The sequence below is a fragment of the Impatiens glandulifera genome, chromosome 3 (genome assembly GCF_907164915.1).
Source record: "Impatiens glandulifera chromosome 3, dImpGla2.1, whole genome shotgun sequence".
NCBI classification, from domain to species: Eukaryota; Viridiplantae; Streptophyta; class Magnoliopsida; order Ericales; family Balsaminaceae; genus Impatiens; species Impatiens glandulifera.
Window position 1 is genome coordinate 33149464 of NC_061864.1, and position 16020 is coordinate 33165483.

General features: G+C 27.6%; 1 protein-coding gene across 1 annotated transcript; it reads left to right on the top strand.

Annotated features, from left to right (window-relative positions):
• The first annotated feature begins 7686 nt into the window (after positions 1-7686).
• LOC124930971 (photosystem II 22 kDa protein, chloroplastic) lies at positions 7687-9251 on the top strand. The gene is made up of 4 exons (XM_047471348.1): positions 7687-7967; positions 8084-8191; positions 8500-8740; positions 8848-9251. The coding sequence occupies exons 1-4, from the start codon at positions 7761-7763 to the stop codon at positions 9093-9095; spliced, it is 804 nt and encodes a 267-aa protein (XP_047327304.1). The 5' UTR covers positions 7687-7760; the 3' UTR covers positions 9096-9251.
• The last annotated feature ends 6769 nt before the right edge of the window (positions 9252-16020 follow it).

The following is a 16020-nucleotide window of genomic DNA, read 5'->3' on the forward strand; positions in this document are numbered from 1 at the left end:
TAGTATTATTTAAAGAAAAAATAAGTTGGCTCAATCAAATTCTCTTTAGACCTTTGTATTTTTAATAAAGTGAGATAATGTAGATATACAAGAGTCAAGATAAAAATAAGAATATTTTAGAGATAAAATTTTGTTAAAAAGTTTAAATCACACTCGGTCATTTTAGAGATGAAACCACGCTTTAGTAGAGTGATCACCGTAACATTTAAGAAACAGGCAAAAAATTACCAAATAATAAAAACTGTGATATAAAAAAATAATATTGTCCACAAATAAATGATTTCTTGAACAACCAAATTAAAAAAAATTCACTTAAGCAAAAATATATATATGTATATATATATATATATATATAAAGATTAGAGATAAAAAAAAAATTAGGTACAAAATTAATATATATATAGATTTTAGTTGAGAGAAATATTTAATATTGTTATTTAAAATATTTATTTATATATAATCACCTATTTAAAATAAATAGCCTTAACTTACCTAATATATATATAATTTTAAATTTTTATATATTATGATGAGTAGAAAGTGAAATAAAATTTAATTAAAAAAAGAGTAATATTAGGAATTAATTAGAAAGATAAATTATGAAATGAAAAAATTCTTGAATATAAAATAATGAATTGAGATAGAAATCATAATCAATTTGTGTATAAACCTTCATATTCATCTATTCAACATTGTTATATATTGTTATTATATATATAAATAAATATGTTAGGTAATATTAGATATTTTAATATAAAAAATATTTTATATTCTTAGTGTGAAAAAATATAAATATTATATAGTAAGAGTAAGAAAAAAAATACTTAATAATTAGATTAAGAAAGATAGTCAAATATATATAAAAAATTAATTTAAAAAGTAGAATAATTTATAGAGTTAATTAAGAGAGAGAAATTATGAATTGAGATAAAAATAATTTGTGTATAAACCTTCATATTCATCTATTAAACATTATTATATATATTGTTATTATATATATATATAAATAAATATGTTATGTAATATTATATATCTTTATGTAAAAAATATTAATAAAAAAATATTTTATATTATTAGTGTGAAAAAATATAAAAATTTATATAGTAAGTAGAAAAAAATACTTAATAATTAAATTAAGGAAGAAAAATATATATATATATATATATATATATATATTATGAAAGATATTTATTCTCATACTTAAAATACAGTAAACATCTTAGTAATTTATCCCGACCCAAAAACTCAAACTCAAAAGAATATTCTCATAATATTCATTTTTATATTAAATTTTAATTTTTTCAATATTATCTATATATTTATCTAAAATTACAAATTGAACTCATAACTTTATAACAACTTATTAATTACTTTTAAATTCTCATTCAATTATTTATACAACTGCATAAAATAAATTAAACATTACTACATAAACACAAATTACATCTCACAAACAAAAAAAATACAACAAAACAAACCTTGTTAAAATTATCATATATATATATATAGATTAGAGATAAAAAAAATAAATTAAGTACGAAATTAATATATATAGATTTTAGTTGAGAGAAATATTTAATATTGTTATTTTAAATATTTATTTATATATAACCATCTATTTAAAATAAATAGTCAATAACTTACCTAATATATATATATATATATAATTTTAAATTTTTATATATTATGAAAGTGAAAAAAAATTAAATTAGAAAAAAAAGTGATATTAGAAATTAATTAGAAAGATAAATTATGAAATGAAAAAATTCTTGAATATAAAATAAAGAAATTAATTTAGAAAGTAAATTAATTACATAGAGTTAATTAATAGAGAGAAATTATGAAATGAGATAGAAATCCTAATAAATTTGTGTATAAACTTTCATATTCATCCATTATTATATATAAATAAATATGTTAGGTAATATTATATATTTTAATATAAAAAATATTTTATATTATTAGTGTGAAAAAATATAAATATTTATATAGTGAAAGTAAGAAAAAAAATACTTAATAATTAGATTAAGAAAAAGAGTAAAATATATAAAGAAATTAATTTAGAAAGTAGAGTAATTTATAGAGTTAATAATTTGTTTATAAACCTTCATATTCATCTATTAAACATTATTATATATATATATATATATATTAATAAAAGAAATATTTTATATTATTAGTGTGAAATATATAAAAATTTATACAATAAGTAAAAAAAAAAAGTACTTAATAATTAGATTAAGAAAGAGAAATATATATATTATGAAAGAAATTTATATATTTCTAACTCAAATACCTATTCTCATACTTAAAATGCAATAAACATTTAAGTAATTTATCTCCAACCCAAAAACTCAAACTCAAAAGAATATTCTCAGAATATTCATTTTTATAATAAATTTTAATTTTTTCAATATTATCTATATATTTATCTAAAATTACAAATTGAATCCATAACTTTACAACAACTTATTAATTCTTTTAAAATTTTCATTCAATTATTTATATAACTACATAAAATAAATTAAACATTATTACATAAACACAAATTACTTCTCACAAACAAAAAAAATACATCAAAACAAACCTTATTAAAATTATCATGAATTAATCATATAAATAAATTAAAATATAAATAAATAAAATATGTAAACAAATTAAAATATAAATAAGTTATATAAATTAATTAAAAACAAACTAAAATGACTGAAATAAAAGTTTTGAAAATTTTTTGAGTATGTGAACAGTGTCCCTGCATATTTGGGTTTGGAAGAGAATGATTTTGTAGGAAAACTTAAAATGCAGTTGAGTGACCTATAATGGATTTGTTTGCTGGTTGGTTGGAGATTATTTTATATTATGAGAGAGAAAATAAGTAAGATAAATAAATTAGGAAAGAGAAATTACCTGAATTTTGTGAATGATTGCTAGTTGATATAATCAATATTTATTGCTAAATTCAATTAATAGATAATTATAATATGATAACTGAAATTTTTTATTTTTACATATTTTCATTAATTATAATATCATAACTGAAATTTTTATTTTTAAATATTTTCATTAATTATAATATAATAACTGAAATTTTTTATTTTTGCATATTTTTATATTTAATATTTAATGCTAAACTGAATTAATATAAATAAAATAATTTTATAATGAATATAATATAATAACTGAAACTCTTATTATTTTTACAATTTTTTATAATATTAATGTTAAATTTAATTAATAAAAAATATTAATATATATATATATATATAGGAAAGAGAAATTACCTGAATTTTGTGAATGATTGTAGAGTTAGAAGCTAAAAAGGAGACCGATGATGTTTTTGCAGCTGCCTGAAATAATCAAATTCCTGGAAAAAAAAATACAAATCAGTAAAACTGGATTGTTGAAACATAACATAATGCAAATTCAATTATTGAAAGCATTATATTGATAGGGAAATTGAGAAGATTATGAATAGAGATAGCACACGACAAAAGGAGATCGACGAAATAAAATGCTCTGTATATGAAGATATCACTCTTCTCTCTTTAGTTGAACCTTGTTCATCTAAGCTATTTATAGGAATAAAATATTTGGATGGATTAATATATTGGTTTAGTTGTAGTTATATACGTTGATATAATCAATATTTATTGCTAGTTGATATAATCAATATTTATTGCTAAATTCAATTAATAGATAATTATAATATGATAACTGAAATTTTTTATTTTTACATATTTTCATTAATTATAATATGATAACTGAAATTTTTTATTTTTACATATTTTCATATTTAATATGATAACTGAAATTTTTTATTTTTACATATTTTCATATTTAATATGATAACTGAAATTTTTTATTTTTACATATTTTCATATTTAATATCTAATGCTAAACTGAATTAATATAAATAAAATAATTTTATAATGAATATAATATAATAACTGAAACTCTTATTATTTTTTGCAATTTTTTATAATTAATATTAATGTTAAATTTAATTAATAAAAAACATTAATATATATATATATATATATAAATATATATATATATATATAAAAGAGTAACGGACATTTATGAAACTTAGTTAATAGAATTGATGAAAAATATATATTTTATATTATTAGTGAGAAAATATATATATGGTAAAGAAAATAAAAAAATTAATTAATAAAGATAAATGAAGAGAGAGAAATATATATATATCTAACACAAAAATATCTATGATGTAGATCATTTTGAAAAGAGCGTGATGTACACCTCCTACATTTCAAAATTAAGCGTCATTAGATATATATATATATTACACTTGAATTAAATTTCACAATTAATTCACATTTGAATTTTGTATAAATTTGGTTTGAATTAAATTTCATCATTAATTCATATTTAAATTTAGTGCAAATTTCATTTGTACAAATATCATTTTCATTTAATTAAAGGAATGAGTTTAATTTCAACACCAATGAATTATAAAATTTATTCCAAGTTATAGTAGTCACTTAATTCTTGTTTTAGGTTAGCCGCCTCAATAAAAGTTTGAGTTTTCACATCTCTCACTTCTCTCACCATTCTTGTTAAATCTTCATTTAGCCTCTCAAATTCTCTGACTAGCCTTTTTATTCTCTATTTGTAAGTTACTCAACACCAATAATTGAACAATCTTATTATATTGTTTATACCGTTAATTTATTGAGCAGTTTTAATATGTTCAACATTTAACAAATGACTCACGTTATCCACATTACTTTTCCTTTTGTCGGGCCAATCAGATCATCATTTCTCATTACATTTATAATATCAGTTCTAGTCAAAATAAGATTATTGAAACCTAGAGCAACAATATTATACAAGAATTTATCTTTTTGGGCAGATTGGATGGATAACATTGATTAGCATAGTTTATGCTTTTGAATATGAAGATCAACTATATGATTTAACATAAATTTTCCTCTTTCTGCCACCCCGAGCTCGTATTTGATTCCGCCAATCAATCCCAACATCGATCTTGGTTTAAATTTGAAGCTTAACATTTCCATTCATTTTTTGTATCTACAGATTAAGTTACTCATTGGATCCAATATAATGGTGTATTAGGTATGCATACATGGTTTAATAAAAGTATACAACTATTCAAAGTTCTCAATCTTGATCCATATCGAGATGATAAAGCAGGAGATTCTCAAAATTTAAGTAATAATGTCCGTAAACATATGCAATTATAATATATCACTCAACTTCTAGTATCGAAAACTAAGCTTGAGTTGATCTTCTCCACCACACAATAGCCAAACACCTTTGAGCAATGGTTTAGTCACATTGATTAGGACTCAAATTCTAAGATATCCTTTTAAAGAACCGAGCTAATCAAAGAAGTTGTCGAAGGGTAACAATCTCCAGTCTTCTTTCCGATTTCTATTGCACATTAGGAGTTCAACAACGCTTTCACAAGCCCTTTCGACAAGTCATGTAATTACATCCAAAAAGAAGAGTAATTAAAAATCAACTCATTCAAGCTCTTATTCTCGGTTCCATTTGTTAGAACCCACAACTTATCATCAATAGTCGCAAAGAGAAAAAATTGTTATCCAACTTTGTCAATGTGACCCTCTTCTCATTTTTCATACATTGTCCAAGAATTTTGTCAATGCCGTGGTGTTAGTGTCCTATTTCCTTTTCTTTTTTCCGTGGGAAGTTGTCCACAATGTCTATTCATTCAAATTGATCATTTCGAAACTTTCGTATAAAACGATTCAAATTCAAATTGATTTATTCAACATAAAAATGAACGTCTTTAGAAGAAATTAAAACTATCTTCATCGAATTGCTCTAGATGAAGATTATAACAATTGATTTTCGTTCCTGAGATAAAACTCTTATTTTTAAAATGAAATAAAAAGAATGATTAAGTTGTCCTTTTAAATTTGTATTTTCTTTATAATTTTTTTTTTAAAATTATCATAAATACTTAACCCATAAGTTTATAAAAATAAGTTTTGTGTACTACAATGGAGCCAAACAATACTGAACTATCAGTTTTTCAAAATTCTCTTTTAACATTTCATGTACCTTTTTGCACCTTTTTGAAAGAGTTCATATATATATATATATATATATATATATATATATATATATATATATATATATATATATATATATATATTGATAGGTGTAACATACATAAACATTTTTGCACCTCTTAAAAAGTTTAAATAAATATATATACATCTTGTACAGCCTTGATAATAAATTAATGTCAGGGTTATGATACAAATATTCTTATAAAATATTTATAGGACACTTGTTTTTAATGACATATTTATCACTATATTCATGAAACTTCACCGTTCATTTTATTTAAAATAATGATTTTCTATATATCAAAATTATTTTAAACCATTTAAAAATAAGTTAGATATATAAATATATATTGAGATGTATATGTTTTCAAATGATTTGGTGGACTATGTTGCAGTAACATTGCGGAGTCTTGATGGAATTTCATGCAAACAATAATTTATAATGGAGAAAGATCTTATGTACACTATTTATTTTACATGAAAAATATTAAATATATCATATAAAAAATTATTTAAATAATTTATTTATGAACTCATGAGGTATGTGTTTAATTAGCCGTGTACTCTGCTTCCAAATTAAATTTTGGAGTGAATTTTTGTTTGAAGGACACATGAATTATTATGAGGATTAATTAAAATTAATTAATAAATCGGAGCAAAAATTAAAACTATTATTTATTTATTTATTTATTAATTAAATAAATATGACATGTTTTTATCATACTAGAGATACACAATATTTTTAATACACATAACTAAATTTAACATCTTTTATCTAACTTTATAAATAAATATAATATTCTAAACAAAATAAAAATAAAAATTATTTGCTAATGGTGAAGAAATTTATTAAAATGAGATAAACATGACAATTAATTAAGATTATTATTATATATAGTGTTGGAGATTTTAATTATTTATTTATTTTTGTCCTATTTTTTAATTTTAAATTATGCTATTTTTTTCACTTCATATTTGAAAATTTGGTTTTAGGTTGATTAGTGTGCATTTTATTTAGTTTGGCTGGATTTGTCTTCAAATTTTTTTTAATCTAAATAATACTTGAAGAACATTTTGAATACTCACAAAATTACATATGATTGAATTTTCTCTATATATTAATTTTTTTTATAAATGAATTAATATCTAAATTCACATTTTGATATTTAAATAAGAATCGGATCGTCGGGGCACCATTCCTCCATGTTGGTAGGTAAGTCCATCACAAATTCACAGATATTTTCAGATGAATTTTCTTTATCATTTTCCAGATTTTTATTTGCACACCACCTGTTTCATGAAATGCTCCAAAGGAAGTTTAATTATAAAAACAACATTTTCAAATAAAAAAGAAAACTTTTCTTTGTGTCTGTCATAAGTGGGGACATATATAAACAGATCGACCATTCAGGAAATAACACAAGCAAGTAGTGATAGATGTCCTTGGCTGAAATTGAAGTTGTGAATAAATACCACAAAAGATTTATCATCATTCATCAAATGGATCAAAAACAAAAGCTAAAGACGTGGCCACTTCATTTGCACACATGACGATTCTGATAAATCCTATCCACATCTCCTTAATTTCATCACTCAAAAACAACTTCATTTCTTTCCAACAGAACTTCAAACCAGAGAGTTTCAGAAAGAGATAGAAAGATAGAAAGAGGCTTAGCCATGGCTCAAACTATGCTGCTAAGTTCTAGCCATTCATCAGTTGTGGATTTCAAGAGACAGCCTCTTTTGGAAGGTCTAAAGCCAAAGCCTTTTTCTCATTTCATTCTTCCTCCACTCCGAAATTCACCATCTTCTTCTTCTTCATCATCATTCACCACCATTGCTCTTTTCAAGCCCAAAACTAAAGCACCAGTCCCTGTTAAAAAGGTTCAAGTACAAACATCATTTAATTCTCTTTTTGTTTATGAATTCTCTAACCCATTTGGGAATTTAACTTACTATTTCTGTTTTTGACTCTTAACTTTGATTCTAAATTAATGTAGGCACCAAAACCTAAGGTTGAAGATGGTATATTTGGTACCTCCGGTGGTATTGGATTCACCAAGGCAAATGAGCTCTTCGTCGGTCGTGTGGCCATGATTGGTTTTGCAGTTAAGCATTTTATTTTAGTTCATCAGTTGAAAAACTGGGCAAACCCTCTTTTTGTTGGATGATTTACATTTAGGGGAAGATATTAAAGCCTTGTTTAATCCAAATTCGAAAACCCACTTTTTCATTAAACAAATTTTGGATTATTTAGAAGAGTTGTGAATATGAACACATCAATCTTTATCTGTTAAATATCATGATGGGTTATATGGATTTAATCTTATTTCACAATCATCAACTTCATCAATTTCAAATCTTTAACAAGGTTAGCTTCTTCTATAACATAATGGAAAGGGAAATTGTTATGCAGGCATCTTTGTTGGGAGAAGGAATAACAGGAAAAGGAATTCTAGCACAGCTGAATCTGGAAACTGGAGTTCCAATTTATGAGGCAGAGCCCCTCCTACTGTTCTTCATTCTCTTCACTTTGCTTGGAGCCATTGGAGCTTTGGGTGACAGAGGACAGTTTGTAGATGATCCAACAACTGGGATCGAAAAGGCTATAATTCCGCCAGGGAAGGGAGTACTACCAGCTCTTGGCCTAGGAGAAGGTAATAAATAAGTCATTCTTGTTGTCCCATAATCTAAAAGACTAAACATGATTAGTTAATATGAATTTGACTTGAGTCTTGGATTGTTGCTGGAAAATGAATGCCAGGAGGACGATTGTTTGGATTCACAAAGGCGAATGAGCTGTTTGTTGGGAGGTTGGCTCAGCTGGGATTTGCATTCTCTTTGATAGGAGAGATTATAACTGGGAAAGGGGCATTGGCACAGCTAAATATTGAGACTGGTGTACCAATCAATGAGATTGAGCCACTTGTTTTGTTCAATGTTATTTTCTTCTTTATTGCTGCCATTAATCCTGGAACTGGTAAGTTCATTTCAGATGATGAAGAAGACTAATTATATATGTACCTCCCCATTATTATCTCTTATCTATCTTAATTCATCATCATCATCATTATCGGTAATTAGTATGTAGTCTTGTTTACTGCATTTTATTCTCTTCCATGTAATTGTAAGCTTGAGTTAAATAATACACCAAATATGTTTCATGATTGTGTTGGTTTTTATGGGGCGTGAACGGTTAGGTTAAGTCGGTTTTCAAGAATTAGTTTGTTTGGAATTATTTTAAGCATAAACTAGGTATAAGGTAATTGATCATTGACAAAAATGTTGGAATAAGGAGTTTGGCAATTAATATGTTAAAATCATAATGAACATTATTTTATTCATACTAATTCTATGTGACAAGATTGAGATTTTAGATTTACAAAGTTTCTATCATGTTTATCAAGATTTTAATAGATGATAAGTAGTAATTATGAAAATTATGCTAATTTTTTAACTTGAAAAGTGAATTATTTGGCCCATCTAAAACAACTAAATAAAACTAGGGTGAACATTAAGAAAATATGAGATATAGAGTTTTGATATAAATAATATTGAATATACCATTTTATTCAAATATTAACTAAATAGATATGCTGCATATGTATTTGAAATATAAGTTAATGTTATGACACGATTTTTTTTTTTATATATATATCAATTTGTTTTCAAGTTTTGGTTTAATAAAAAAAATTGTTTGAATTAGTTATTATATTAATGTTTTTTTTAAATTATTTAAAAATATTATAGACACTCAAATTTGAAAAACCCAATTTATAATTTTTAAATTTTTTTTTAAAGTAATTAAAATATATATTTTTTAAAATTATAGACTAATTAAGGAATTTAAAAATAAATTAAATAATTATTTAATAAAAAATATTGTATCAATTTATTCCAAAATAATTAAAATAAATATTAAAAATAAATTAAATAATTATTTACGAAAAATATTGTAACCATTTTAATTTCAAAAATAATTATTTATAAAGCATTTAAATACAAATAATTTTTTAATAAAATAGGCATGCCTATTAATTAATTTGACATATTTTTCATATAATAAAAAAGGGGACCAAAGTGTTTGACCCAAATCAAATAAGGCCTAAAGCCACTCAAACTTGATCATCAAGCGCGCTAAGAGGGATAATGACTAACTAACAACCTTATTTTATTAAATAAGTCTAGTTTGAATGTTTCTTAAATCTAACTTCTTCTTTAATTGATATTTTTCAATTATCATTCTCTATAACTTTCGACATAGTTAGTATCAACATTTATTTAATATTAAAAAAATTAAAATGTCAAACCTAAATTTATGTCTAGAATTTAAAAATAATCGTAAAATGTAAAAATCAAATTGTATAAAGTAGCCAAAATTTTGTGAAGTAGAGATTGTTCTTCAATGGGCATGGATGACATAATATGTAAGCCTTTTTTAAGTGTCATCAAGCATTGAACTCAAAAAAACCTCTAAAATTATGTTTATACACGCAAAACATTTTCTTAATTTTTTAAATCAAGTGACGACTCTAAAAGTCAATATGCGAGCCATTTAAAATTAATTTCCCAAAATTATTTAAATAGATCTAAGAAATCTTTTGAATATGGTTAGTCTAAAAATTGAGTAAAGTTAATTTAAAATTTCATTATTTTTAATTAATCTTTTAAATAAATATTTTTGCCAAAAAAAAATCTCATGAACTAACAAACGACTTTCGTGCGCTTACAACTCTCTTGACGACTCTATTGGGGACACTAAAAATTATTTAACTTGATTTGTTTTGGCTATTAAAAGAAAATACGTTCTTATGTTTTCAATCCCCAATAATAAGCACATTAGAGGGCATAGGGTCCAAATGTTACCTAAGCTTTATCCTAATAATTGCTTAAACATATAATCTAAGGGTACATAACCCTATTGTTTTAAAAAATATATGAAAAGCATCACGGGATGTTGTCCAAACTTCTATTATTAGTAGAAAATTTCGATAAGGAACTAAAATTTGTTACAAACCAAGAAATGATACGAGAGGTTTGAATTAGAAGACATCGATCTTGTTAAACATACATACAATACTAACTTTGATAATTTATTATAAAAAATCAAAGAGGGAGAAATTGTTAGATCAAAATAGCTAATTAAACTCATGATAATTAGCCAACGATTATAAAATCATAAGGTTTTGAATATTTAGTTTAAAAATAAAAAAGGGAGAAATTGTTAAATAAAAGTATTAATTATAAGTGTATAAATAAGAACTAAATTGATCCACATATCTAAGAGTAGTAGAAACGTACTCCTCCAATAGTCCGCTTAAGTGATTAATGACTTCAGCATCCGTTCTTGCGGTATCAGCAGACGGATTGTAATGCTTTCTACAGTTTGTATAGTAAGGAAAAATGGCGCGACCTCTTGCCTATGCTTCCACAAATTCATTCCTTCTAAGGGCTTCGGTAACATATTTAGTTTTGGTTAAGGAGAATATCACCTTTTCCAAATTCAGCAATTCAACCCACTTCTCATCTTCTGCAAAATCTGGAAGCACCTCACTGAAACTTGTGCCTAACTGATGCTTGCCCAAGTGTTGAAGAGATCGATTTTCATTTTGGCAGCGACTTCAGCCTCTTCGAGAATCAAGTCGATGGATGTTTGAGCCTCTAGAGTAACATCAAGAGGCGATGCAAGAGGTGGATCAGCAGGACCTTTTCCAGCCCCTACAGCTTCAGCGCGTTTATGACTTGGAACGAGTTCTCTGAACTCAATTCCCCATACTGTTCTCATTTGAGTAAATGAAGAAAAGCCCCTTGAGAGTGCTTTTACCGGAACTTCATTTGTGACACCCTCAACTCCTCCATCGAGAACAACCGTAGAGTATAGAATCCCTTGCGGAAAGGACAGAATATGGATAAAATCTTCATTAATGGCTACATTAGTCACCTTGTCAACATGTTGACTTATTGAGGAGACCACAACCGGAATTGGAACCTCTTGCTGAATAGCTAGAGCATTAAGCATCTTCTCCTCTAAATCCGAGGAAAGCAAGAAAGAGGATGAGCGAGATGAAGGCTGCTCAAAACCCCCGTCCGAAGTCGAAAAGGGACCCTCCTCTCCTCATCAGGTTGAAAACTCCCAACCGACCGATAATGAACTTCCTCCTCTAGAGAAGACGATTATAAAAAAAAGTATGAAGTTAAGAGATTTAAGCATCCGACCCCTGCTCATTCTACTTCAGGTAAGTCCACTAAACTTAAGAAGCCTTAAACTGTACTCGAAAAACCAGAGAGATAGATCAATGGTTGATGAAGTATTACTTTCAATAGATTCATCAAATACAACACCAATGATTCTTCAACAGTAAGAGTCCTATTGTTATAAACTCTATATGCTTTACTGACTTCAGAATATCCTAACATGATACCAACATCCGATTTAGCGTCAAAAGCGGTCAAGTAGTTTTTTCCATTGTTGTGGAAATACACTTACAGCCAAAGATCCTAAAATATCGGATATTAGGAACCTTGTCATGGTAAACTTCAAAAGGCGTTTTATTAAGAAGTTTATTTATCATGGACCAATTTTAAGTATAACATGCAGTATTGATAGCCTCTTCCCAAAGTTTTTGAGCGACACCTGAATCGGCTATCATGGATCTTGAAGCTTCCTTGAGGGTTCAGTTTCTCCTCTAACCTAAACCATTTTTTGAGGGGTTCTAGAACTAGACAACTCGTGTCTAATACCAAATTCCTCAAGATATGAAGTTAGAATCCTATTAGTAAATTCGGTGCCTCTATCACTTCTGATATTGTTAACACGTACAATTTTTTCGTTTTGTACTCTTTTAAGCATTTTAATCAGATTTGGTGTAGTCTGATCTTTTGAAATTAAGAAAATAACCCACGTGTATCTAGAGTAATCATCAATAATTACTAAGGTGTAGTTCATTCCTCCTAAGATGGTTACCCTAATCGGTCCAAAAAGATCCATGTGAAGGAGTTCTAAACATCTACTGGATTGAATGTTTCCTTTATTTTGAAAGTTGATTTAATTTGTTTACTCATTTGACAAGAAGAACATACTTTATCTTTTGAAAACATCATATTAGGGATGCCCTGAACTAGTTCTTTCGTACAAATATAGTTAATTGTTTTCAAATTCAAATGATTTAGTCTTTTATGCCAAAACCAGTTTTGATCATTCTTAGCAATCATGCAAACAGAGTTAGGACATTTAGTTTTCCAGTCTACTTTATAAATGTTTCCTATCCTATGTCCTGTCAACAAAATGCTTCCCTATTCTAAGCATGATTGTTTGTGAAATTCGACAATATATCCTATATCACACATTTGACTAACTCTAATCAAATTAAAACATGAATTTTCAACAAGTAACACGTTTTTTATGGGTAGGTTTCCATGAACAACCTTACCCTTGCCCACAACCTTACCCTTAGAGTTGTCACCGAAGATAATCTTTGAGCCGAATTCTTTCACAATATCGGTTAACAACTTGTTGTTTCCTGTCATATGTCTTGAACACCCGTTGTCCAAGTACCATTCTGAATCCTCTAGTCGCTTAATATGTTTACCCTGCAAATACAGCTATTTACACCTTTTTGGTACCCACATTTAATTGAGTCCAAGGTTAATTAGTCCCTTGGGAATCCATACTCGAATTAATCGAATGAATATCCCTGTAATAGTCTTAATAGTTCTTTTTGTATCAGGCTTGACATCTCTCTGTCTGCCTTTGAATACCTTATTGTATGGTGATGATCTTTGATGAAACTTTGGTGACCTTTTATTGTGTTCTTGCCTAACCGGCTGATTGGCTCTCCTTCTCTCAGGGTTAATTCATCGTGACTTGTCGGTTGGTCCTACATATATTGGTTCCTTTGCTAGTTTTGAATCGTGACTTGCTTCATTGTCGGTTGACGTACTCTTGACAAAGTTTATAAATGGAAGCTTGTCTTTACTGAGTTTCAACTCTTTGCAGTTAGAAGATCTAGACTTATCTAGATTGCTGTTGTCATAGCCTATACCGAACTTGCAATTATGAGGTATTTGATGACTTGTAATCTGGCTAACAACATCTCCAGATTTCTTTCATATAGCAATCACGTATTTAGTTCTTTCATTTTCTTCAGTCAACAATTAGACTGTCGCCTTAAGCTTCTCATTCTTAGAGGATAGTTCAATCGTTCAACCGGTTTGTTTATTTAAATGGGTTGGTACGAGATTAGAAATATTCCTATACTCAATGACCATGTCATTGATTGCAGTAATCAAATATTCTCGGGTGAATTCCTCAAAGGCAAAGTCGAATACCTCTTCCTCGTTTTCCATAAGACATTTGATTCCTTCATCGTCACTGTCCGAATTGCTATGTGCCCATTGGCTTCCACCATCATCAACTAGCAAAACCTTTTGGATTTCCTTACCTTGACTATTTTATTGTTGATCTTCCCTTTGGTTCTGATCGGTTGGCTTTCTATCGTCTCTTCTTGGCTTCCGAAATTCCGATCTATAGTGGCATAAGGCATCACAATTAAAACAACGAATGTTAACTTTGTTACCGTTAGAGTAGTTGTATGAGTTGGTGGGTTGGTTCTTCTTCATGAACATTCCGAACTTCTCAGCAAGCATGGACATTACATCATCGCTGAACTGTTCAGCCGATTTAACAGGTATTGGAGCTGTAGTTCCACGGAGGTCACCAGAGCTCTGGTAGCTGTTGACGCTGATGCCTTATCTTTATTTCTTGAGTTCATTTCGAACTCATAGGCTTTCAGATCTTCGTAGACATCATGTAACTTCATCTTATTAAGACCTTTTGATTCTCTCATCACCAAGGTTTTAACATCCTAGGCGCTAGGAAGAGCCCTTAGAGCTTTAACGATTGTTTCTTTATTGTCGTATGTCTTTCCAAGAAGTGAAAGTTCATTCACAATACTTGTGAAGAGGTCACCAAATTCTTTTATTGTTTCTCCAGGGCGCATCTTGATGTTTTCAAATTTTTGAGTAGCCACCATGACCTTGTTTTACTTAGTTCGCTCGTTTCCTTCACGAAGCTAGATGACTGTCTCCCATACTTCTTTTGTAGTAGTACATCCTTTGATTTTTGCGAACGTATTCTTGTCAAAGGTTTTGTAAATGACATTTATACCAAGGCTGTCAAGGTTATTCCTTCTTCTGTCCTCACGTGTCCACTCGCTCCTTTCCTTGTTAATTACTATTGGACCATCAGAGATGACAAACATCATTTCATCGTCTATGGTAGTTAGGTGCAATTGCATACATAGCTTCTAATCAATGAAGTCTTCGCTTTCGAGCAATGGAGATTTTTCACTATAAGACATGCTGACGTATGGTTGCTTGAGTATAAAGACTAGCTGCTCTAATACCACTTGTTAGGATCAGGATCGCCGAAGGAGACTGGGGTCTCGCTTGGGTGAACGCTATCATACACGCCGATTGATAATAACCCTATTAGAGGTTAATATAGGTCTTTATACTTCGCAAGTTGTCACAAACCTTGAACCGAGTTCAAGTGTGGAAATGTTCGTTTCAACTTGAAGCAACGAATGCACAGTTATTTACTTCTCCTTTCAACTTGACAACAATGAAATGACACAATGTAATAAGAAGACACAACACAAGATTTATGTATGTTCGGAGATAAAACTTCTACGTCACCTCTTCTTCTCAAACCTTTGAGAAGGATATTCACTAGAATATTCAGATCGTTTACCATGCTTACATCGAACACCCGAGGCTTATTTACTGCTTGTTTTCGACCTCTCAATAAGGTCACTCTGTTAAACAATAATAGATTCTGTCAACTTATAATACTCACCACTCACATAGAATAGATGAAGTTGTAATACACTTGAGTTCTTAACACACACTAATTTGAAAGCTTGAGCAACATGTTATC